The 26,767-nt window shown below is 40.7% G+C and overlaps 1 protein-coding gene across 1 annotated transcript in view; it reads left to right on the forward strand.

Moving 5' to 3' along the window:
* The window catches only part of csmd2 (CUB and Sushi multiple domains 2), a 90,884-nt gene that overhangs the window by 16,773 nt on the left and 47,344 nt on the right, over positions 1-26,767 (forward strand). Inside the window, exons 6-22 of the mRNA XM_065948158.1 lie at positions 1,206-1,408; positions 1,597-1,788; positions 2,840-2,978; positions 3,112-3,299; positions 6,564-6,758; positions 7,491-7,607; positions 9,357-9,470; positions 13,360-13,455; positions 14,250-14,453; positions 15,321-15,445; positions 18,242-18,338; positions 19,225-19,329; positions 19,562-19,680; positions 21,183-21,252; positions 22,689-22,805; positions 23,095-23,304; positions 24,645-24,833. Of these exons, the coding sequence (XP_065804230.1) occupies positions 1,206-1,408; positions 1,597-1,788; positions 2,840-2,978; positions 3,112-3,299; positions 6,564-6,758; positions 7,491-7,607; positions 9,357-9,470; positions 13,360-13,455; positions 14,250-14,453; positions 15,321-15,445; positions 18,242-18,338; positions 19,225-19,329; positions 19,562-19,680; positions 21,183-21,252; positions 22,689-22,805; positions 23,095-23,304; positions 24,645-24,833 (2,480 nt within the window). The remainder of the gene's footprint in view (positions 1-1,205; positions 1,409-1,596; positions 1,789-2,839; positions 2,979-3,111; positions 3,300-6,563; positions 6,759-7,490; positions 7,608-9,356; positions 9,471-13,359; positions 13,456-14,249; positions 14,454-15,320; positions 15,446-18,241; positions 18,339-19,224; positions 19,330-19,561; positions 19,681-21,182; positions 21,253-22,688; positions 22,806-23,094; positions 23,305-24,644; positions 24,834-26,767) is intronic.

A 26,767-nucleotide genomic window follows, 5' to 3' on the forward strand; every position in this document is an offset into this window, starting at 1 on the left:
TGCAGGAACCGAATGCGAGTGTTATTCCCCAGTGAGCTCAGATATTCTTTGACACGCATGCAAGATATTACACATCATCAAAGAAGAGCACTTGACATTAAACTAGACACAGTGTTTTCTTTTGCTGTAATACATTTGAAGAAAATAAACCGTGTTGTTGTGAAAAACACTTTGCACGGGAAACAGCAAAGTTAAACCAAGTGTTTCCTTCATTTTGAGAACACCTTCATCTCATTGAATCCTACTGTTTTGCTTTATTTTGTCGGCATGTGAGGCAGTGGTTTGTTTCAAAGGAGAAGAATGAAAGGCGCTAAATAAAGTGAGCTGACATAAACAGGCCGTGTTTGTAAAAATGTTGCTAAGTCTTATAGAGACGTAGCTGCGGGATAAAGCTGCCGAGAATACTGTTTGCCTTATAGTAACTCTTTTATATTGAGTGAAGCATGTCAACATTACTGCCAGTCTCTCATTTGTTTCGAAAAGAAAGCTTTCTATCCCTTTAGTCCTGCTGCATCTGTCCAAATCACATACTTATTACTGCACAAGACTCCGAGCAATATATTATTATGAATCCACTCCATTGAGCCTACCACACTTAAACACAAACACACATACACACCTTGCAGTGCATTTCACATCCAGAGGACCACCAGCTGCCTGACAGCTGTCTGCTCCCAAGTGAAGGGTAGATGTTTTGACAGCATCATCTTTCTGATGTCTAGACTGCAACTATTAAACGCAGTGGCAGACGTATCTGCTTGACTGACGTTGCAGAAGATCTATTGAACGCTCTGGATGTTCAATCAGCGATTCACTTGAAAACGTTTGTTTTGTTTTTCTTTCATTCGTGCCCTTAACTGTGATTTCTCCTTTCTTCCCTCTATTCTAATTGATTCCTTTAATCACATTGTTACTTTGGCTACATTGATTATTTTAAATACTCAGTAGTTTGATTCAACCTTTTTAGTTCCCCCTCCTCTGACTCATCCCATTTTACATTGAAGAAATGGTGAATTCAATAGCTAACCTTTTTGTATTATCACACAAATGTAGAAGAACTTTGTGTGCATAAAGTTGCTTTCCTTAATGGTGGAATTGTACAGAGACATGCATGGGGGGGGTAAAAGCATAAACATATTAAAATGAGGATTGTTTTTGGTTTTTTTTGGTCACCCTCTAAAGTTATTTGTCTTTTTCTTCAACAGCCTGCATTTCCTGGTTTTCCACACGGAGGAGGTCCATGATGTACTTCGAATCTGGGACGGGCCCCAGGATGGAGGGGTCCTACTAAGAGAGCTGAGTGGCTCGGTGCTGCCCCCGGATGCCCACAGCACCTTCAACACTGTCAGCCTGCAGTTCACCACAGACTTCTTCACCAGCAAACAGGGCTTTGCTTTGCAGTTCTCTGGTGAGGATGAGTGCTGGTGGGATGAAGCGGTGTAATGGAAATCTAACATTAACTTGGGTTGAATGACTGAGACACACAGGGTCATCAGTGAATTCTGACGGCAAAATAATGTTTTTTTTTTTCTCCTCCTGTATTTGAGGATTACTTTCACATCATTGCAATGATCGAGTCTCCTCTTGCTCCTCCAGTCTCTACTGCGACCTCCTGCAATGACCCAGGCCTGCCAACAAACGGGACCCGCAGTGGGGACAGCAGGAAGCCTGGGGACCATGTGGCGTTCCAGTGTGATCCCGGCTACATCCTGCAGGGTGCCAACAGGATCATCTGCACTGAGATCAACGGCCGCTTCTTCTGGCAGCCGGACCCTCCTACATGCACAGGTACTCCTTCAGCCTGAAAATTCTCCACTGAATATGTTATAATATTCAGTGGAGAATACTGTTGCTACTGCTGTGTTATAATAATGTGGTGTAAAATATGCGCCTATAGTTTCTGGGGGAAGCTTTTTTTTTGTAGTTGTAAGATGTAAAAATGATTTAATTGGCCAAAGACTAAGAAGAATAGTATTAAAGTTATCTTAAAGTCTTTGAAGTATATTAGGACTGCTCCCTATCTAATGCAGTGTACTGCCTCACCTCTCCCACTGCTCTGTCTTAGAGAAACAGGTAGACGATACAGATTCCAAATGTGATTACTTAACAGACTCCTTAAGTGAATCTTAAGTGGCAAAACCGATTGCTATGTTCCCCAGATGTCTCTGAAGTCAGTGCAGCAGACAGGGAGATCTGATTAGCCTGTTTCTTAGTAACAACACAGCTCTCATTCAGGCCTTTACTCATCTCCTTTTTTTTTTTTAAATATAAAATCTATTTTTCTTATCCTCGACAAAGTGCTGTGACTTGACCGTGGATATTAAAACCTCCCAATTACCTGCCTTGTTTAATTACAACTAAGCCTAATTAGTTTGATAATATTTTTTTGATGAGTGAGAGCTACAGGTGAGAAAATGAAAGCGATGTCGTCTGGTATTAGCTACGCCTTAATTAAGCATGTGTCACTTCTTAGTTGGATGAATGTCTTATATCATATACAGAAGAAGACTAAACAATGTATAATGATACCTTCTGTTCTTTATATCCCTTGTGTTTTACTTCAAGTAGTGTTTCCACTATAGTAGTGTTTGCCTATAATCGCATTTCAAGAATTAGCTTTTAAGATATATTTTTTAAACTAACTAATATTAGCAAGAACAAGTTACATCTTAAAAAAATGAATTAAAAAAAAAAAAATCAACAAAACAACATAGTTGAATTGAATATGTTGTGCTAAGGTTTACCATCTAGGGATGTTAAATTGACTACTTTGAAAATAGAGTTCTTGTGTTGTCTACTCTTTTGCATCATTTACTGACTGATTTCTCTCTGTCCATAGCTCCGTGCGGTGGGAACCTGACAGGTCCTAGTGGGCTGATTCTGTCTCCAGACTATCCTGAACCCTATCCGCATGGCAGAGAGTGTGACTGGAGAGTTACCGTGACACTGGACTATGTCATCGCTTTAAGCTTTAACCAGTAAGCTTCGATAGCACATCATTTCCAACATGTTGACCTATTTAGACTTATCAACTCAAAAAGGAAGCCTGTGGAGTGTCTGTCAGCTCCTCTGAACAGCAAATGTTAATGAAACTTACATTTCTCTATACAGATTCAGCTTGGAGCCCAGTTATGACTTCTTGCATATCTATGATGGGCCGGACTCTCTCAGCCCCTTGCTGGGTAGCTTTTATGGCGCAGACGTTCCCGATCGCATCGAAAGCAGCTCCAACACTCTATTCTTGGCCTTTCGCAGTGATGCTTCTCTCAGCAGCAATGGATTTGTGCTTCAGTACACAGGTGGGCACCTCTTTCATTAGAGGAACGAATTGGAGGGTCTACAGTATTTGGCTAATTAGAATAAAGATATCAGTGTAGTGAGAACTTGTAGTCTGTGTATGTGTGTGTTTGGATGTGTAGGAGTTTTAATCGTCAGGGCTTTAAGATTCAGAACAAACCAGTTCATTGTATCCAATGCTATATAAGGCTGTATCCTCCAAACAATTCATGTTTTAACACTCTTCCTTTTGGCAGTGCAAATGGATTTACCCTCTGCTGCTTATTGAACTTGCAGATTGTATCTTTTTTAACTCTCTCTTGTGTCACAGTCCAAAGGGAGTGAGATAAGTGGTCAGAAAATGTCTTGAAAAAAAGGAGGGGGTGTCTGTGCAGCAGCTTCACGATCCCCCTCCTCACATTTGTGCCATAGTCTGCTCGGGCGTTGTTATTGATCTGTCCCCCATCTAGTAGCCGACTAACAAAGAATTATGAAAATGAAAAGCCAGCAGCATGTGTGCTTAAGCTCCGTTTGATCAGTGCTTTGCAGCTGCACAAAAGGCTTCTCATAAATTAGAGCAAACAACGTTTTGTTGTCTCATGCTGAGCTTAGCTGACCGCAGCATGTTGTTTGGGGAGACCCAATTTATTTGCTCGTACAAGGTATTGTGTACAACACACATGCTGCAGAGTGATCCCAGACATCCTTGAAGAAGGGCCAGTTGGGGGTTAACATACAGTCTAGCAAAGCATATCAGTGCCTGTATGTTAAAGCCTTTTCCTCACAAACACACAGAAGCAGAACAAGCTTTAAATTAGACGTGGCGTCTTCGTTATAGGCTTCGCTTTGGAGAACAGTATTAAATCTTCTTAACCCTCCCAGCCTCAATTAGAGCTGTTTAAGGTATCAGACGTTTAACCAATTCCAGATCGACCCTGAGCTCTCGGTTTCTTGGCTGCTGTCCGGATTGGATTTGATCTATGTTAGCAATTCAACCGATTTCACAAAGCTACTCGTTTATGCGATGCACCTCGTTGGTTTCATTAGTGAATTATACATAAATGGAGTTAAACACAGCATTTTGTTAAGACAGTGTTACAGAGCCTACCCCTTAACTCACTCCAAGCGATATTTACTGCAGTGTGTGATGCAGTGTGTGATATTGTATGGCCAATCTGGTAGAGCAGATGGACCCAGTGTGGGGCTCAGAAAAACTCCCTCTCCACACTTCCAATTCTCCACACTAATGAACCATAACCAAATAATACATAAATTACTTCCTCACTTTCAGACAAACAACATGGCAGGAAAGCACAGCTAGCTGTGTTTTTGGGTCTGTTTGGGGAAGGGGCAGCAAGTTCAAAATTCGGCCCAAAAATGCAGCTGCTGAAAAATTTCATTACAAAACTTGCCTGAGGTGCTGTCAATCTCTTTACCAAGCAATGGTTGTGTCTCTCTGTTTTGTTTCCCTGAGTCGTTAGTGTCTCCTGGGTAGTATGTGGGCTAAAACTTGCCATGCCTGAAACGCATTTGAATCACACACATGGACACGGACATGAACAGATTCACACACAGACACACACACACCAGTTCTTATACTCACATCTATCTGATCCAACAACTTGCAAACTCACAGGCTCACACCACTTAAACTCCACTGAGTGTTTTTCAAAACTGATGGAGCCACTTGTCCACCTTTCCCTGCGCCTGTAAATGTCTCAGCACAAGGGAGTTTAAATCGTCCAACCTCACTGAGCTGACCGACCTTCTCACCACCAGCTTGTGTCCAGGGCCAGTCCACACCTAATGCCCGCTTCATCCATCACGCCTCTGCTGTCTCTTGCCAGGTGTGCTGGTTTAATGAAGGCAGCGGCAAGGGAAGGTTCAGGTCTAAATCAGCCCATGAAAGGGCTCAACCTGTCTAGAACAGGTGCCCTGGGTGACAGACAGCCAGGACACATGCATGGCCTCAGCACTCTGCTCAGCCATGAAGGGCAGCTTCCCGTCTGGTCAGCAGATCCACAGATTTCAGGTTAGCACTGGCATTAGTCCAAAGTGCTACATGCATTAATCAATAAAACTTAAGTAACACTAGACTTTGTGATAATTACTCTTCACACATAGGATATACAGGGACACAGCTTGTTTTATACAAGGAAGGGGAATAAGCTTGATTGTATAAATTAAATGTCTTACGGTTAGTTTGATTATCACAAGTAGTTGAAAAACAGAAACCTTGAAAAAAATCCATACAAAATCTTGATCCTCTTCATAAGCGTTAGAAATGAACAGAAAATAGTTTGAAGGAAGGTTAGCGTTGCATAATAACAAGGCTTTCTGTAAACATGATTGGCATGACAAAGAAGTAAAAAAGAAGACGTATTTGTTGACATTGAAATTGTCAAAAATTGGTCAAAGAATTGCAGGAGACAGGGATGTCTCGTATTGATAGCTTGCTTTCAACCTGTGGATGTTGTGGTATTCAAGGCTCTTGCATATGTTTTCTTTTGTAAAGCACAAACTTGTCAGTTGAAGATTTCCTGTCAAATGAAAACATTTGACCCACCTTCCTCTCCCCTTTGTATGTGTGTGTTAAGTCATCAAATTTTGAGGTATGCTTTGAGTCTGCTCTGTCTAAGATTGAATCAAATTGCATCAGGCATTTCTCCTCTGTTTATTTTAGCCATGAGGGTGTGAAGTGTGCCAAATTGACAGCCCTCCTCACACATGCACATTTTCCACCTAAGAACAATGTGATGGTAGATTGAGCGAGACATCTTTCTTAAGACCTCAGGAATGGTGATTGATATGCGGTTAGATACAGCCCGTGTGTGTGTGTGTGTGCGCGTGTGTCCGCTGGAGAGAGCTTGCGTATGTGCATTGTCTTCTCTAGTTGAGTGCACCGTGAAGTGTTGTGCGAGAGGCGGTTGTGTGCAGTCAGCAGACCTTGGGCCAGAGCAATGCCACTCTCAATCAGGTGCCTGTCTGTCTCCACAGCCATACATACCTCCAGCAGCCACAGATGAAAGGGCACCGTCAAGGGCTGGAGAGAAAAGTGGCAGTCAGTGAGATATATTTACTGGAAGAGGAAAGCACGGAGTAGGGGAGAAAAGGGAATGAGTGAAGGAAGGAAGAAAATTCAGAATGTCAGCAACCTTGGACGGAAAAGGGTTTCTTTTCCAGTCTCACTGCTGCATCTTGACGCAAATATCTCCCTCCATTTTCTGAAATATCAACACACATTCCCTTCTGTTGCTGATTTTCCGCTGTGTTACCTCTCTCCACAGAGAACCCCAGGGAGTCCTGCTTCGAGCCAGGCGTGGTGCGCAATGGGACACGGGTGGGCACCGACCTCAAGCTGGGCTCCACTGTCACCTACCACTGTGACAGTGGCTACACACTAGAGGGAGACCAAACCCTCACTTGCATCATGGGGGGAGATGGCAAGCCAAGTTGGAACAAGCCCAAACCCATCTGCATTGGTAAACACTGACATCTGGAGACGGTTGTTAGGAACACAAACCACATCAGTGCTTATAGATTCATCTCATGTAAACATGCATTTCTGATTATGTGGTTTTTTGCACTGAGCTATTTCCTACAGGTGTATGTGTCGTGCTGTGTTCTTTTATGGCTACTGCTGATAGATGTGAGGGTGCAGCTTTGATGTAATCTGCAGTCTGAGTAGAGCTAGTTTTTTTTTTTTTTGCATATCTGCTTGGCACACTTGTGACAAAACCTGCGCCATGCTGCCTGTTCTCTGAAATTTCCACAGCACGACGAACACATGCTGTGCATGTTCCTTTTAAAGCAGCTAAAAGATCCCTAACACTACCAAGTCTGGCTCTCCCCGCATGAAGCCTCCGTTTCACGTCAGGTGGAATACATGCTTTCAAAGGCGAAATAATAAAGAAAAAACAACTACATATAAGCACACACAAAGAGGATTTGAGCAGCAGAGGGTCTCATCTATCCCAGGTTAACCCAGAGGGACACTTGGAAAACATTGCAATTTCACTGTGGCAAACATCTGAGACATCTTCTGACCAAAGCCCAATCAGAAAAGGAAAGTAATTTAGAAGTACTGGAACGGAGGGGATGGAAAAGCAGCAGCAGCAGCAGGAGGCGGAGGAGAAATGGAACTTTACACTATTGGCTTTGGACATTCCTCCGTCTGACCCTGCTTTTTGTTCCTCCTCTCTTTGCCTCCCTAGCTCCATGTGGTGGACAGTACTCGGGTTTGGAGGGAGTAGTCTTATCTCCTGGTTACCCTGGTAACTACAGCACTTCACGAACCTGTCTGTACTCTGTGGTGGTGCCCAAGGATTACGGTAAGCAAATAAACCCTACATTGCATATTTTTAAATGTGTGTTTTTGTTGTATCTAAGCGAGTGATGAGAAACACACATTTTACATGATGTAAAAGATGTCCTTATCTGCCCAAAACTCTGTTTGAGTGCCTCAATAAATTGAAAATAAATAAATAATAGAAACCAATGAAAGCAAGACAACAATATTCTTAGTCACAGCTGAGTAGGAGAAAGAAATTTTGCAGAACACCTATAGAAGCTCCCACACACACTGTGTTCTTTGCTTGCTCTAGTCTGATGTGTACTGAAAGCAGTTTTTTTTAAATATTTTTTCAATGTTTCAAAGAAAACTGTGAACTACAGTTACCCTATCCATCTGTCTCATTGCCACACCAGATTTTCATGTTACTTCAGAACAGTAATTGATTCACTATCTTCCACATCAGGCATACAATTTGTCTGTCTCAGATACCCACACACATATACAGCAAAAATAATTGGTGTCTGGAACATCCAGAGTTCCCGCATTTTCACTGCTTTTTGGCATTTCAATCTTAAAGGTCATAGCTTGCTTCCAATATGTGATCTGATGCTGTAGGAGCAGCAAATTATTCAGAAAGCAAAACAATGCAGAAGTGAGACACAGCTCAGACAAGAAAAGTAAGAACAGAGGCAAACATTTTTCACTTCCTGCCCACGATGTCTGCCTGCTTCACTGTCTGTCTTTAGTTCAGTTTTTTCCACTCTTCTGCTTCCTTTTTCTTTTCCCCTCTGGCTCTTTAATGACTTATCAGCTTTGTGCCTCTCTAAGGGACAGCTCAAGTCCCATCGTTGTTAAATTATACCAAACAGCAATGGCTGGCATGTGTTTTGCTTTGGGGTACTTCAAGTCCATTCTTTTGAATGGTGAGGTCATGACGCCCATTTGGAAGTCTGAAATGGAGGGGCAACCTTTCACGGGCCCTGTCGGCAACATATTCTCTCTATGAAGCCAAAGCGAGAGTGCAAAAGGGATATAATTAAAATCCACATTTGCATACTCCTTGGAAATGGCGGTGAGGCCCAAGGACAACACACTTGGTGGTGCAAAGCCAAAATTGAAGCTTCCCATCAGGCTTGATGCACCCTGCCTTATGATGGACTATTCTCCTCAAATGCAGAGGACAGGACAGGTGTCACTGCCCCCTCTTGTCAGAGTCAGAGTGAGGAGGATGTACAGATAAAGGCAAAAACTGAAGTTGTGCCGTATTCAAGCAAAAAGAAAAGCACTGCCAAAGCACTAGTCTTCTTCCCTCTCCCCCCTGCCTTTTTTCACCCTACTTTAACCTGCAAAACCCCCCCACGAATAGAAACAGACAATGATAAATAGACATAAATTACATCTGAGCGGGCTGAATATGTTATATGCAAAAGTAGTAAAAGGATGTTTTGAACGGATGAAAGCACAGTAGTGGAGCTTAGGCTTCACAATGTGCAACAGATTGGCTGTCGTTGCCCGATCCTTTCATCTACTGACAAGCCATCAAGCTCAGGCAGGATTGCTGATTTAGTCGTATAATATCAGTTTTTGGTTTTGTTGTCATAATGAGCAGCATCATCCACCTCACTTGATAGAAGACGCTTGATTGAAATTGCTGTTCATAGTATTTTATCTGCATACCACAAAGTACTTTGTTCGGGATTTAAATGGAGCTTTCAGGGTTTTTGTGACGCAGTCAATTTTTCTTCCTCTGATGCTATTTTATTTGTCTCCTGTCTGTCTTTTCCAGTCGTCTTCAGTCAATTCGCCTTCTTCCAGACAGCTCTGAATGACATTGTGGAGGTTTATGATGGGGCGACGCAGCACTCCCGTGTCCTCAGCTCCCTCTCTGGAGCACACACAGGTACATTAGCAAACACACACTGGCATGCATGCGTGCTCTGACATTTTTTAAGATGGCTGCTATTGGGTATGATTCAGCTTTAAAAATAAGAAAAATAAAATATAGTTAGATTGAACAGCAGGAAGGCAAGTCATTGCCTGTGGGATTTGACTATTTGATCTCATAGCTATTTTTTACAGAGCTTTAAGAGGAAAACTAAATCAAATGTTGCCTTAGCCTCATCCCCTTCTCACAAATTGCTGACAACAGGTAGAGCTGCTGGGGCTGCAGGTGGGCTCCTGTGAGCTGTAAAAATGCTCAGCAATGACAACAACACCGTAAAGAGTCATCACATCAGCAGACTGTCTCGAACATACACCTGAAGTCTTATTGCACAAACAAATATGTCAACTCTCAGGATATAAACAAAGGATATAGATATGAAGACAAACGAGAGCACTCACACACCTGATCACCAGTATGTCAGAGGTAAGTCAGGCAGGTGTCACAGGGATTTCTTCAAGAAAAATAATGGCATATTTAAATGAAGACCGACTCAGAGCTGCATGAATCATCAATATCAAAAATAGTGAAGAACATCCTTAGAGCAGGGGTAATATGTGAACAATGTTGGCTGCATTGCTAAATTTAAAGGTATGATTCTTTTTTTTTTTTTAGAAAATCATCTCATTCAAAATAATTCCCAAAATTGCATACATCATTTCCAGTGTTATTTTAAGCAGTAATAAACTCAAAAGGGCAAAAAAAACATACAGCATTCAGAAACAAAGGTAGCAGAACTGAGACAAAGGAAAAGCATAACTGTTGTAAGGTCAAAAGTGAGAATGTGAAGAGATCTAATTACTTCTGCTGCAACAGTATTGTGAGATTGCTGATGTACAAGTGTGATAAAAATGCCACAACCGCATGGGTGGGCTACAAAAGGAACAGCTTGAACAGTGGGGGTTGTTCAACCTTTCAAGAAGGTTGGGGTGAAAAGGTGTGTGGAATAGGGCAGCTTTCCATCCCAGCCTGCTCGAGCCCTGTGGCTTGACAAAAGCAAAATGATTACTTTGGTTTGTGTCCAGGGCAGCCTCAGAAAATCCAGTTTACAGCTCAATAAACAGGATGCTATATTAACTGTAGACTCCTGGCAGCAAGTTCACAGGGCTCTCTAACCAGGCATGGCACAGCTGAGCAGACACACTTTGGCAAGGGAAGAGAGACTTTCATCCTGCTCGGACAGAGAAGCTCAAGAACGAGTGCACACATCCATAACTAGCATGAATTAGGCATAATCCAGAAGTGTGTACCGACTTTAACCACACAGATCATTGACGCTTACGCATCGGCCAACACACACAACCACACGTATTTAAAGCTAGCAAGCCAAACATGCAGTTTAAAATATTTACAGGCAGTAAATATAGTGTCAGGTAATGAGTATTTTAGTGGTTGGTTGGATATTATTTGGACTGGGAAAAGGAAAAGGAGACAGCATGTAGGGAGGAGGGGCAAAATCAGGGGACTTGTGTTAATGCTCATTTAAAAAGGACAATGTTCACTCTCTGCACTCATTTGAGGTGTTACAGGCAAGTCCATTCACATTCAAATCTATTTCAGTTTGACTACTTCAGTGCTAAGTGTTTTTGGTTCTTTTGTTTTACTGCATGCTGCTGAATAGAAGCTGAACAGTTATTCATGGAACATAAAATTCTCTTCACCCTGTCTCCTCTGGGCTACCTTAGCTTCTAACTCAAAACCTGTTTGAGTTTTGGTTTAACAGCTGGAGCTTTCGTTAATCTCTGGCATTTTCTCCATGACTGCTGTATCTAAACCAGTACACACCAACACCTGCCAATGGATTTTTTACTACTGACTTCCAGCCAAAGACATATCTGTCCTTGTAAGTCTTCCATATGCCAGCGTAGAGGATCATTTTAAGGGCAAAGCAGTTTGCAGCTGGAAAGTGGCCAGAGGGTTGATAAGTTACATGCTGACACATGTTTGATCTGTCTGGATGAATACCTGCCCAGCACAGCAAATTATTAAACACTGTCGCCATGGTAGCGCTCGGCGAGGGCTTCTTCTAATAAACTACCCAGCATGCCTCAGGGATCCTACTGTGGAACTCGAACAATCATAGTGATGATGCACTAAAAAAAACGGTGCCATTTGAGGTATCTCAGGACGCTGTGTTTGAAGGTGCAGAAGTATTCACACACTAAAATGTAAGCAAACACACATGTAATGGAAAGAATCACTGAAACATTCTTCTAGCAGACACATAGATGTTGCCTCTTAGGTTAAGCACATCTGCCTCCCTCTGCAGTGTGACAGCAAGCAGACACAGAGTAATGAGATCCACTGCCGAGAGCCAGTCAGCAGCCCCACTGAGAGAGACACACAGAATCAGAAAGAGAGATGCTCACACTTTGTATCATGTTCTGTCAACAAATAGTTTTCCACCACAGTAGATGTGTCACGGGGTTTTTCTTGTGTTTAATTACACTTTGTGTTGACAAGTGTAGCAAGCAATCATACTAGTAATTGCTATGACATAATATCCTCTCTCTGGGTTTTTTTTTTTTATAGACTGATTTTTTTTAAATTTGGCACTCTTAAATGTTATATGAGAAATACTTAGGAAGACATAATTACTGTAGCACCGCAGTTGTAGCCCCAACATAGTGCAATGTTTATCTATGTATATGGCATCTTATAGAGCAAAATTCAACAATGCTTTACATTTCAGTCAAAACAAAAGCATCACAGAGACTACAAACAAACAAATATAAAGCTAAAAACTTAACAAATTAGCTCTTTCCAAAGCCTTTTGGCTACAAACACAAAAGCTCCTTCACCCTTGGCCGTGTATTTTGACAGATGGACAGTCACTAAGCCCTGGTCAGGTGACCTTAGAGTCCTGCCTGTACAGTAGGAGCAGGAGCTTGATTGTAGAGAGCTTTACACTGCAGGTGATAAACCCAACCTTGAGTTTGACTCTGTATTTCACACTATGCCTATGAAGCAAGGCGAGGCAAGCTGTTATCTGAAGAGCTAGCTTTACTGCACTTAACAGTGTTAGTGCGCACTTTTCAACCAGCTGCAGAATCTTGAGATAAGATTTGATAATTTGGGGATGTGAACAGAGTGTTACAATACTGTAGTCCAGCTGGGACAAGACAAAGACAATTACCATCAATTACTTATAAAGTGGGGAAAAAACAGAGCTTGACACAATGTGTAGAGCTTGTACTGTATACTGATTAAAAGTAGCGTTTGAGCTATGTATATGCTGTATCAATCAAAACAATGTATACAGCATATTGTCAGAGGTTCGGCTGTATCTGTGATTTAATGATATCAGAATAATTAACTCCATTTAGTCAAAATACTTAAATTTCCATAAGCTTTTTAAGCCTACTCCTGTTTATGAGTGAAATGAGATCAACTTTGATATCAGCACCCATTTGCCTAATGCACTATAAAGCTTTAGTTGCATGATATTTGATCCTAAGAGAAGGTCATTTTACTACAGCCTAACCTCAACTTGCACTGCTCTAAACTAAACCACACACTTTTTACTGAAATCAGATAACTACCGGCCTACACTAAAGGGTCCAACCTTTCTGCAATGCTGAAGCATCAATAGACATTTGTTGGGGGACTTGCAGTAAGTCATCCATCACAGAGTTATTATCAGATTTACTACCAGTTGAACTTCCAAAGTTTGCTGAACACATTATAACTTCTGCTGTTTTATACTAAGCGGATGTAGGATGTATTATTTTTAACTGCGTAGGTGTTAAATGGCAGTTTGGGAGCTACAGAAAGTGGTACGTTCCCACACAAACATAAACTGATGGCAGCACTTTACATAAATATGTCTTAACTTTCTCCATCTCAGGCGAGTCATTGCCATTGGCAACCTCCAACCAAATCCTGATCCGCTTTACCTCCAAGGGCCAATCCAGCTCCAGAGGATTCCACCTGGTCTACCAGGGTAAGTGTGTAACACACAAGCATACACACAAATGCATACAAACAAATCCTACTGCTTTTTTTTTTTTTTTTTTTGGATTCCCTCTTTTTTCCGACTCAGTCACAGTTCACCTCCATAATAGATGAATTGCTGAGTGATTTGGAAAGGATTTACCTTCAGCAACTGTTTCAGCTGTGGTGTGTGTGTGCGTGCGTGCGTGCGTGCGTGCGTGCGTGCGTGCGTGCGTGCGTGCGTGCGTGCGTGCGTGCGTGCGTGCGTGCGTGCGTGCGTGCGTGTGTTGAAGCATTAACACAGTGGAGGTAAAGCAGTCTGTAACTGCTCTGTTCTACTATTCCCCTAAGAGGGAATTTTCTCTTGAATTTCTTTTATTTTTCTTTAAATAATGCACTGTACCAGAAATGACATTTGCTTCAGATAACCAAAGGCAATAGAGACTCTGGAGAAAGTTGAATCAATAAATTATTCATTTTTTGGTGTAGTTTATTGTAAGTAAGCTGGAGGAAATAAAAAAAACCAAGACAAGTCGAACCACATTTTGTATTATCTGTTTGAGACACACAGTTTGATTATTGTTACAGTGACTACTGTAGTCACTTCTCTTATACATCACTCCATCGATTAAGGGGTTAGGTTCAAAGTGTTTGGGAGAGTATTTGGGAATCCTTCATGGGATCACTGTAGTCAATAACAGAATAGAATGTAGTCAATAACAGAATAACTGTTTTTTAATGGGAAATGTTACAGATAATCACTTAAAATCAACCAGTAATCAACATGTGTTTTTTTCTCCACAGCTGTGCCACGGACCAGTGCCACCCAGTGCAGCTCAGTCCCTGAGCCTCGCAATGGCCGACGAATGGGTAACAACTTTGCTGTTGGCGCTGTGATCCGCTTTGAGTGCAGTCCAGGTTATATGCTGGAGGGATCGGGCGCCATTGAGTGTTTGACTGTTCCCAATGCACTGGCTCAATGGAACAGCTCAATACCCAGCTGTATAGGTGAGGAATGAATACTCAAACACTGACAACAAATCGAGTCACAAACACAGACACTCACACACTTAATCTGTTTGTTTCTCTTTCATTACTTTTTGATTCACCGCCTCTTCTCTCTCTCTCACTCTGTCTCTGTGTCTCTCACACTTGATAACTTAAGAGTCAAGCTGAGGTTACTATGACACAGATGTGGGCTGCCAGCCATCGCCTGTAGCATTACGACAAGATTGAGACACAAGGCACACAGGTGGCCAGCACTCCAGAGGGTCACAAATACACACAGGCATACGCAAGCTCATATGGACATGTATAAACAAACACACATTTCAGAATACACTCCATACAGCTGTAGCAGGTGCCTCTCTGCTGTCACCAGATGTGTAGAACAAGCTGGGACGATGGTGTACAAAGAGTATGTCTGGTATACTAAGCGTATGTTTGTGTAGTCACATTGTACATTTTCATTCTAGTTGTGGTAAACTGGTTTAAATACAGTGAGTCCTAGAAAGAGATTTTATTTTATAAGAAATGTACAATAATCTGAGTGATGATCATTTCAAATGTTCAACACACTTCAAAAAATAGTTCTGAAAAAACTATTTTGACATAATTTATTTTCTAATCTTTTAGAACAATTATTGTGTCTTCCTGTTTGAATGACTAAGTGTCTTTTTTTAATGCCACTAGCTAAATTGAGTCTATATTTGATCAAAATAGATTAAGGAAGAAGATTCATCTTACAATTGTGATGCTATTTCAGATGTGTACTTGTGTCCACATCCCTAATCTTACCCTCTATTTTGTTACCATAACATTTGATGGATTGCTTATATAAATGTGTTGTTTTACTCTGCAATTTATTCCCTGTAGTTCCATGTGGAGGGAATCTGACCCATCGCACCGGCACCATCTTATCCCCTGGCTTTCCTGAGCCATACCTTAACAGCCTCAACTGTGTCTGGAAGATCACTGTTCCTGAGGGTTCAGGAATCCAGGTTTGTTTCACAGATTTTTTTTTTACCTCGCATAAAAGTTCAGAGTGGCGTTTAATGATTTGCTTATTCCAAAATTAGTTGAATTCTAAAGTCAATCTGACACACATTCAACTTTGAAAACACCATACAGTATATATCCTAACCCAATCCAAGCCAAGCCACATGCAGCTAAAGCATCGATGACCAACCTCTAACATGTTGAGCTTACAGGGATAAAGTGTGATAACTGTTGTGATCAAAGACATGAGATGTTAAATTAAAAATGAGTTTGCATAAGGAATCTTTTACTAAAGAAGTTTTAAAATCTAAGGTGTCTACACGTAGTTATAATTATGATCATGTTTTTAAAGGAGCAATATTTAACTCTGATTAAACGAGCACTCTCCCTAGAGTGGATGGTCACGCTGGTTGCTGTGTCGCTGGCACTGAAGCTCCAGTGTTTAACCAGCTCTGAATTGGTCTTAGACCTCTCTGCATTCTAAACTCTCTCCATTTTTCAAAAGCATCCACAATATTTATCCTGGTTTTTACGTTGTCGAAGTCATTAGAAAAATGCTGAGGCTTTTAAGGCCGGCTTGCCCACTTCCATCACTGCAAACACCTTTGGTTTGACGTTTGCCTGGCAGACGGAGCGGCATCCACAATGACAACCGCCTACTTCTTTGGACAAAAGAAATGCTTCAACATAGCATGTATATTTAATGACTGACGGTATAGGAAGGTCATGTAAGTGAGGGGCGTGGCTTTTGAGGGAGCACTGAGGGAATGCTACTTTCAAAATCATGCTAGTTTTTGAAAACTACCAACCCTGCCTTTAAGATGCTTTGTCTAGTTCAATCTGCATAAAAAAACATTGAAATTTAACTTTTTTTTTTGCAATGCTAATGTTACTGTTGATTCAAAATTCAGGGAAGGTTGAGCAATTAACAAACTTGACAAACCTTTAGGATGTTTCCCTCACAGTATTAATTTGTCTTCAAGACAACCTCCAGTGTGCTGGCATGTTTTCAGCTTACCACAGGCATATTAACAGTGTGAGTGCATACGGAATTCACATTTCTCAAGGTACAGAAGAGCTGATTAAAAAAGTCTAGATTTTACTCAGCCCGAGAATTCAATTTGGCTGATCACTATACCAGAAAGTTGAAAAGGCACAACCTGAAATAAATTTGTATGTGATTGCCTCTTCAATGACTTTCTTTTCCTTTCAGGGAGTTAATTCAGTTTGCATATTCTTATTCTTTGATGCATGTGTGATGGAGTTCCACCAGGAGCCTGGGCATGGTCCCTGTGGATCTGCCTGACAGAAAGTTTTTAGGCTTATGCTTCAGCCTCTGTGGCTAATGACCTCAGTGCCGTCCCTCAGCTATTAGCTCCTCCACCTTAGCTGACTGTCCTTGCAGGTCAAATACACAAGGTGGCCCACAGGTGCACTTAGCATGCTGCACTACACACCACCATCACAGAAGTTTGGAGGTGAGATAGACCAAGAATGAGAACAGAGAGCTGACAGTATGCACACCCTCTGAAAGGCAAACAGCAGGACACTGGAAATACATACGCAAGTGGCAACAGAAAAGTCAAGAAATGAAATGTTGTTTTCTTTGGGCAACAAACACACACACACAAGCTGAATCCTTCCTGCTACACCTTCTCCACCTCTTGTCTTTTACACCATCTTCCTTGTCTCCCTGCTATCCGTCTTTATTTATGTCACTCCTTCTATACCATTGAGCAGACACACATAAGATTGGAGTGTCACGATCCAGCACAGAACTTAAAGGAGTGAGGTGCCTTGCCGTCACATTTGCCGTGGCCCCCTAATGAAAGATCAATCTGTGATCTGCGTTGTCTTCCTGCGATGCGCCAGAGCTCCTACCGGCCCTTTAATAGGCTTGTATCCGATCTATAACCATCAGAGGCAGAAGAGAGGGCCAAGGAATTGAAGTAACAGGGAACAGAAAGGGAGGCTTGCAGCAACTGAAAAAAGAAAAGAGGACAAATACATTGCAGAAAATAATTTGAGCTAAAGTCAGAAAAAAGCATGAAAAATACAGCGCAGTGTAGCTTCATTTATTCATTTGCTTTGGTTTGAACGTGAACTAGAAATTTAAATAATCGCCGTAAGCTTACCACTTCCTGTGGTTGGCATTCAACTGCAAAATAGTTTTTTACCCCGTCATGTAGGCGTCAACAATGCTTTTCTCCCAGTATGTGGGATCTTTTTTTTTAATGTGGGCAACCCTCGTCAGACAAAGTCTAGCAAGCTAACGTCTCAGTCTGCCTTTCTTTGAAGAATTTCCAACATTCTCTGTAGCTGTCACACGGTTTCTTCAATTTCAAATCCAGTGTGAACCACTTGAACACTGCCTTCAACCAGGGGTTTAAAAAAAGCAAAGAATGAAACAAATGCACGACGATTATTGCTCTGTTCTGAGAATTCTAAACTTTTAATTGTAACATCTATTGGAGCTTTCAAGGTACTCTACAGAAGAGAGGTTTGTGTTTTGTACATCAAACATTACTTTGTCATGCTAAGGGTAGCTTTCCTGTGATATTTTGAGACGCAGCTCAACTTTTTCTCAAGTTGTGACTTGTCAAATGATCATCCGTTTTACTTCGTCCATGTCCCTCTTTCATGATCCATTTATAGCACCTTCTCTCACTTGTTAATCCCCTTACCCCTTCAACCTAATTTCTTATTTCTCTTCACGTTCACACTTTCGCCCCTTATTTGGCTTCCTAAATCCCTTCCTCTTTTTCCACTGACATAAATACTCCTCATTCCTCTCTCAGATCCAGGTAATCAGCTTTGTCACTGAGCAGAACTGGGACTCGCTGGAGGTGTTTGATGGAGGGGACAACACTGACACCATGCTTGGCAGCTTCTCAGGTATTTTTAACTGTGCATGTATGCAGGTTTTGTTTTTATTCCTTTTTAGCATGTTTCCAATGTTTATTACCACCTTCACCTTGTTCATGAAACAGGTTTTTTTTTTTTTTTAGCAACTTCCTGCCAAAAGAATATTCAATGCAAACATGATAGTCCCCACAAGGCAGTATATGACCTGGAAGACACACTGCTAATTACATTTAAAGTCTATAAAGGCTGCTCGAATAGTCATGGGATTTCTTCAAAATTCCAATCTGTGTGAGCTTCCTCTGGCAAAAATCTTGGTACAGCTCTACAAAGGTTAGCCTTTGCTGTGTGGAGTTAATGGGAACATTTGTTTACAGTAGCAGTGTTACTCCCCTCAATACAGCAACAGGGAATTCTGCTTTTGTTTGTGCTTGGAACAAGACCAAGAGTAAATGTTAGATGCACCCTGAAGTAAAGAGATGAAAGAGAAACGGCAGGCTTACAAATCTGAGCCATTAATCGGCTAATTTTAGGTCACACAGTGTCTGTAGAACATTTGTTTTTATCCTGTGATCATTTCCCCCCCCCTATTTAGAAGGGGTTTTGTTTTTGTTTAATTCAATTTGATAACATTTCTCTGTCTTGTGAAGTGAGTAGGTCAGACTACTATACATCTGCCTCCTCAAATAGCCTGATGCACATGTAAAACACTCATTCATGCACACAGTCATGCTGCATTCACGCTTAAGCAAACACAGGCAAAAAAACACATACACAAACAAAACACACTCTTAAGCTGGGAAATGTTAAAAGAACCACCTTTTTTAAAGTTTTTTGCCCGTGGCTTGTTCAGTTTAGTTCTGGTCGCTCTATGCAGGAGATAACTTTGCTAAATTCCACCATTAATCTTCTCCTAAAGGCACCACAGTCCCGGCTCTTCTCAACAGCACCTCCAACCAGCTCTACCTCCACTTTTTCTCTGATATTAGCGTGTCTGCAGCTGGATTCAGGCTGGAATACAAAAGTAAGTGAAAAAATAGTTAATTCCTCTTGGGGTAAAGTACACCCTGAGTACATTTTTATCTTACTTAAGCTTTCTCCCTAGAAGCAGATGTGTCACCTGCAATGTTTTGGTCAAATTTTGTGTTATATCTTGCTTTTTTTCTCTTTGTGTCTGCACACTGTAATAATCAAGTTCGCTTTATTTATTCCTCTCCTTATGATGGTCCATCCATTCTTTTTTTAAATCTTCCCAGCTGTGTCTCTTACCAACTGTCCAGAGCCTGTGGTCCCTATGAATGGCATCAAGGTTGGGGAGCGTCTTCAGATGAATAACGTGGTGTCTTTTCAGTGTGAACCTGGATATACGCTACAGGTAATATCTCCCAGCTTCAGGTATGATTCAGTGTAAAGAATAAAACATGCATGCAAGTTTTTACCCGGAAGCTGCTCAATTGTGTAGCCAAAAACAAAGGTATACTGTATATAAAGAAAGGTTTTCTCCGTCTGTTGCATGTTATGCTTAGGATATGGTGCTCTAAGCTTCTGGTGCTGCACATTGTTTGACTGTGTATACACATCCTTCAGTACTTCTGTTGTAGTCATCTGGTCTGTTCTGAGGATGGATTGGCAACTTTGGACATGCTGGATGCAGTACAGTGGTTTAAAACAAAATGTGTTTAAAGATCCCTCTCCACTGTGTATCACAGAAGTCATTCAGGAATAAGTGTTCCCACTGTCCCCCACTCACTGTTCTCACTAGAAATATATGTTGGCGATACAACCCCCATCTTTCAGAATGGTTTTGCGTCACATTTTTTCAAGCGTTAAATAAGATAGCTTTGAGTCTTTTGAAACGTTTAATAGCTGCTTGACAGACAGCAGATTTGAACAAAAAAGCTTGTCATGTCTTTTTGAATCTCTCTATAACAATAACGTTAAAGAGATAATGATAACGTTTGTCTTTTTAAATAATATTGTGTTGGAGTTTCACCCCATGTAATAAATGCTATTTGTGCTATGCTACACTAAATGTGTAAATGGTTATAATATTGTTATAATAAGTGTATTTGCAGTAGTGGAGTTATTGAAAAAAAAATGAAAAGAGTAAATCTATAGTGTGTATTTGTTTCAGACATGCTCTAAGACACAAGTGATATCAGTCACATTGTTTAAACTGAGATAAAAGCAATTTTATTAACTTGTAAGGAACACAGTCTTGACAATGAGCACAGTTCTAACAAGTCACTTCTTATTTCTTTCTTACACTTCACTACTAGATACTGGTATATGATGCTCCAGAGCTAAATTCAGACATAAGATTTAGGTAGAGAGGTTAAATCACAAAGCATGGAAATATCTGCCGGCACAGTAGCAAAACCTTAATCAGTCACACAGGATAAAGAATAGAACACAAGTCTTCACCAGCATGTTGTCTTGGTGTCCACTTTAAATACTGTCACGTTTGTTTTAGTGTGGGGCCCTGACATTCTCTGAATGAACTTGTAGTCATACTTTAGCAGAAGGTAAATCATGTTGTTCATCAATTATTGATACACATATTTTGTTTTTAATGGTAACTTAGTCTTGAGTATCAAGCAGAGATTTCAGAACGATGTTTTATAGCTTTTATTAACTGAGTAACATCAATGGGGATTAATTTAGTACGCCACAGTTGCTCCCTCTCTATTATTTTCTGTCACTTCAGATGGATTGAGTTATTTAGTCTCCACGTGAAGTCATGTGGAGACAGGCAGCAGGTTCAAATCATTGGAGCAAGCAATGAGTGACAGCGGGAGGACAAATGAATTGATCTCTTGTTTTTTTTGTCGCACTTTTATCTTTGTTTCTGTGTGCACACATTGATGTGCTATGTAGGGGAACTCGCACATTACCTGTATGCCTGGGACCGTCAGACGATGGAACTACCCACCTCCTCTCTGCATTGGTAAAAATAACTTCTTCCTTCACCATATCTCTGCCTCTTTTTAGACATTTCTACATCTCCCTTGTGTTCTTCAATTTTTGATTGGAGATCCTTTACCTTGTCAAGCACACATGCAAGCTAACTATTTAGAAGAATTGCGCTAATATCCATTAAAAAAAAAAAGGACAAGGGGATACAACAAAAGTAATGTCTGATTTATGCTTGTGTGTTTTTGTTTGTCATTACAAACTGTTTTCAGTGATACACTTACAAACTAATTCTAACTGTATTATTATTATTATTTATTTATAATATTTGCATCTCAAGTCTGTCTGCCATTCATGCTCCACAAAAAGCCTAGAATTGCCAAATTAGTTCCATCCTGGACCGTGATTGGTTGACGTTCAGGGCAGATCTATTATGTTTACAGGCATCAGCAATTTTGCTGATTAGCTCAGTTTTCTTGCTGGTACAGAAAAAAATGTAACCTTACAATGAATTTGTATTGCAACACAACGGAATAGAGCCCTGAAATCCTCTGTGTGGTTTCTCCCTCCTCTGCCTTGTACCTGTTTTTCGTCCCATCTTTTTTATAGACTTCATCTTCCTCCTCGCTCTACCTCTGGGATTTTTTTTTCTCCCTCGAGTCAGCAATTTTTATTTTTTTTTACGATAAGTATCAGCATCCTTTCATCGCTTTAATTTTGGTGTCAGGATCTTTCACTCTTTTAATCTTTCATGATCTGATCATCACTTTTTCTGAGTATTTTCAAACCTTTCTTTTTTTTGAAACTCTTTTCAACCTTTTATCTGGCTCTTTTGAGTCTTAGTCCTGGATAACAGACACGAACGCATTTATCCATCAAACGTTTAGGATGAAAGGCGAGGGATGAGGAGCAGCGAAAGATGAAGTCTCTGGCCCCTCGACATCTCAAGTAGAAAAAGCATCAGAGTTTCTTGAAAGTGAGATAAAGTCTCCCATTTGATGGGATGGTGGCTCTCTGTTTGCCAATTTAAAGTATATGATCACTTTAACATGGCTGGTGTTTTTACATGGAGTCCAGGTTATTGTGAAAGAACATTTGTGTCATTGCTTATACAATTGTTACTACATAGAACTAATTGAGAAAGGAGACATCAAACAGCAATTAAAGACCCATTGCCATCAAGCAATATCAATCCACCTTAAATACTCCGTCAGGATTCAGTTTGGGTTCAGATTTCTGTATTACCTGTCTATCATTTCTAACACATTCTGTAATTGATGCACTAAATGACTGCGTTGAAGACTCAAGACTCACAGTCATTATAGGCACTAAATATTTTCGTACAGAGCTCCAGCTTCAAGACTCCCTCAAAACATCGAATTGCGCTGAACATTGTTTGCGGTGTTGTAACGATCTGTGAGAATCATTGTTAACAGATGTTAATACAATCCTTGGTCTTCCCTCTGCCAGCTCAATGTGGAGGAATCCGAGAGGAGATGGAGGGCATGATTCTCAGTCCTGGTTTCCCTGGCAACTACCCTAGCAACAGTGACTGCACCTGGAGAATCTACCTGCCAGTTGGTTACGGTGAGGCTCGTACGATATGCCGAACGTGTGCATTTTTCACTTCAGATCCTGTAATTAACCTGAAGGGTTGGAGTGTGGATTGACAACATTTTTAGACCTTTAGTGTATTTCTCTAAGTGTTAGCAAGCATCATTTTCTTGTATTGCTACATAACAAACAATAAAAGTCTGATGTCTGTGATTCTGAGCTTCATTATGGGCAACGTAGGAGTATTTTAGGCAGAGGATGGTAATTATTTTTCAATATCCTGCTACGCTTTTCTCAACATTTCTTCTTCTTTATTTCCCAGGAGCCCACATGCAGTTCCTTAACTTCTCCACCGAGGCCAACCATGATTTTCTTGAGATTCGCAATGGGCCCCTTGACACAAGCGCTGTTATTGGCCGATTTAGTGGCCAGGATATTCAGTCGTCCCTTCTCACCACTTCCCATGAGACCACAGTATATTTCCACAGCGACCACTCGCAGAACAAACCAGGGTTCAGATTCGAGTACCAGGGTAAGGAAGTTTCAGCACTTTTCCGCTCCTTGTAAAAGATGCAGAAGATTGGAGCATGAAATAATGATCAGCCTCAGGACTGTCTGGGACAAAAATAGACTTGGTTAATATATTTATAATAATGAGCGTAATCACCAAGACTTAATTTTTTCCTAATTGCGGTGCAAAGCTGGTATCATTATTACAAGTTACTTTCTTCCGCAAAGCCTGATTAAACTAGAAATGACTGCAATGTGGCTGAAGACTTTTGGCTGCTTCAAACCACCTTTGACGCACCTGATATGTGATTGGACACAAGATAAACTGTATTAATCATTGATTTATCTTCCCAGAGAAACATTATCAAAGATCAAATAAGATAACGAAAGACACAGGGAGAGTTATGTCTTATTACAAATGGATTAAAAAAATAGTCTCCATGTGTTTCTTAATGTTTACTTGCTTTCTATTCATGTTACTTCACTGTAAGATATTTGCTTGTAAAGCCTTTTCGGTACTGAATTATACCTAAAAAACAGATAATCTGTCAAACTGAACATCACAATCATCAGCCCACAGGAGCAGTAAATTCCCAAGCTCTATAAATCCCTGTATATAAAACTGTTGATCTCTTAAAGATGTCTCCACCATTTGCCAATAAAAAAGCTTCACTACATATCAGCACGGCTGCAAGGACTCAATTGTCCTTGTCTGCAACTGCAACAGGCGCACAGAGTTTGTGTTTTGTGATTCACCAAACGAGCCGGCAAATCGAAAGGTAGCACTGTGCATTTCCATAATTATGTGTATATTAGCATTTAAATCAAGCATTATATTTTCAAATAGTCCCCTCTATTTCAGTATTTGCATGAGTTATCTCTTACAAAGGTAAGCTGTGATCCATAGAAATCAATTTATTAAGTTATATTTGTATCCTGGCTGTTCAAGGCTCACTGCCTGCTTTGCTATTGTGTCCTAAAGGGGGGAAAAAAATGAGGAATTATTTACCCACTCTGCTCTTGATGACTGCATCATACTCCTCCGGCAAAAGTCAAACCTGCCCCTGGCTTTTTCTTTTCTCTGACAACTCCTGTCTGAAAAAAAAAACAAAAAAAAAAAACGGGTTGGGGGAACGAGTGGGAGGTTGAGGCACAAGAGTAAGAACAACAGAAAGAGGAGCAAGGGGGAGTTAAGGATGGAAATACAAATAAAGGTTTCGCCGATATAACTTTCTCAAAGTCGGTACATATGGAATGGAATCCCAAAAAGTTTTGCTAATTTGTATCTAGCTTCAGGAAAACTTTAGTGGAGAATTGAATACCGTTTGAAAAGACTGATGATTATGATGTTCTCTTCTTCAGCTTATGAGCTTCAGGAGTGCCCCGATCCAGAGCCTTTCCGCTATGGGGTGGTGGTGGGTGCCGGCTTCAATGTGGGACAGTCTATTTCCTTTGAGTGTCTGCCCGGGTACCAGCTAGTGGGACATTCCATCCTCACCTGTGAGCATGGAACAACCCGCAATTGGGATCACCCTTTCCCTCGCTGTGAAGGTAAGTTCTTTGATATTAATCTTATCAATACCGGGATAATGTGCCAATCTAAATCCTCAAAACAATAAGACTTCAAAACAAGTGGTCTGCAGTAAGTAATACCATGATAACTCACTGATTAGAATGTATTGAGCTTTTACATCATTAGTGTGATGTGCGGCTCTGAAGATAATGATAATCTATTATGAATAATGCTATTAAACTGAATTATCATCCCTCATTAATGAGGCAAAGTATTATTCAATGAACATCCATACACCGCTGAAGAGAAACGGAGACAAATAAAGGAGGAGCTAAATTGAAAAGAAAAGTAATGGGTGCTCTTTCTTCTTCCTTGTCCTTGACCTACATTCTCACACTCCGGCTGCCGATTATTCAATGAAGCGGGCACAATTACAGACGGAGGTGATGGCCGTGACAGGGGAACTTTGAATTGGGTAGCAGAGAGATAAATGGAAGTGAAAGACAGAGCTTCATAGTGAAAAGGTAGAGAGAACAGGAAATAGTTTATTCTCTCAAAGCTACGTTCTTTGTGAAAGACCTTTCAATTTTCACTTCAGGTTTAAGGATGAAATGTTATTATTTGAGAAACTCAGACCTGTGGGAGTGTGTGATCTCATGTGTGTGTGTGTGTATGTGCGATGGTGTGCAGTACCCTCTCCCAGTCCCATGTGGTGTGGTATCTGTTTTTTGTTTTTTTTTAATAAAGTTTAAGATAACTAAGTCAATTCCAATACGGTGCCTTCATGTATCAAAACAATAAACAGTGATAATAATCTTGATTTAATTTTTTATGCAAATGCTACTGTAATATCTTCTCCTGACTCATGAACTACTACTTTACATTCCTTGACATGATATTTGAAAGCAAAGCAAATGGAGAAGACGGGTTCATTTGAAAAAGGCAACATATCTCCATTTGAATGTTTTCCTAAATCATGTTTTTTGGTGCACTCCAGGGAGCATTATTCAACCTGATGTTAGTTTGTTTTGATGAGAAATCTCAATATTTTATCGTTTTTGTAATACCGGTACTTGTTTGTTTATTGAAGTGCACTCGAGAGAATATCTCTCAAATGGATGTTAGTTAATCAGTTTAAGAATGTTATCTATTGTACACTGGTGGCGCAGTGGGTAGTGCGAACGTCCCATGCATGGAGGCCATGGTCCTCCAAGCGGGCGGCCCAGGTTCAAAACCAACCTGTAGCTCCTTTCCCGCATGTCAATCCCTACTCTCTCCCTGATTTCCATCTCTATTCACTGTCCTATCTTTCCGATAAAGGTACAAAAGCCCAAAAATAATTTAAAATAAATAATTATTTATCTGTTTCTGAAAATGAACTCTTTACATAGTCACTAATATTATCAACCTTGTTTTTGTGTGTGTGCGTTCGTAACAAGTGCTGAACCATTTCATGAGTGTGTGCATGCATGCATGTGCAGACCTAGTTTGAGGAATTGTACAATTAAATTCCACAATTCATTTAGCAGACACTTTTATCCAAAGTGACGTACATCAGAGCGGAAGAACAACACAAGAAAGGATCTAGAGAGGAGAAAAGAGAAAACAACGTCAGACACACACACACACACACACACACACACACACACACACACACACACACACACACACACAGTAAATCACTTGACAGACTTAATGCCATTTCATATTTGACTGGGTCAGCAGCCCAGTTTCTGTTAAAACCCTTAAGGAGGGCCAATGGACCAAAACATTTAAATGGTTTTTTGATTGTATTGACATGCAGTGCCAAAAAACACATTACTGCTTTCGTAAACAAGTCAATGCATTCATATTCATAGCAAATCTCACCCTAAGCTAATACATAGTAGCTTATTTATACATGGTGTACTAAAACTCTGTACAACTTGTACCTGAGTCACTGCAGTAATGCATAGATTTCCTTTAAAGTGAA

Source organism: Labrus bergylta, chromosome 19 (assembly GCF_963930695.1).
Source record: "Labrus bergylta chromosome 19, fLabBer1.1, whole genome shotgun sequence".
In the NCBI taxonomy this organism is placed as follows: Eukaryota; Metazoa; Chordata; class Actinopteri; order Labriformes; family Labridae; genus Labrus; species Labrus bergylta.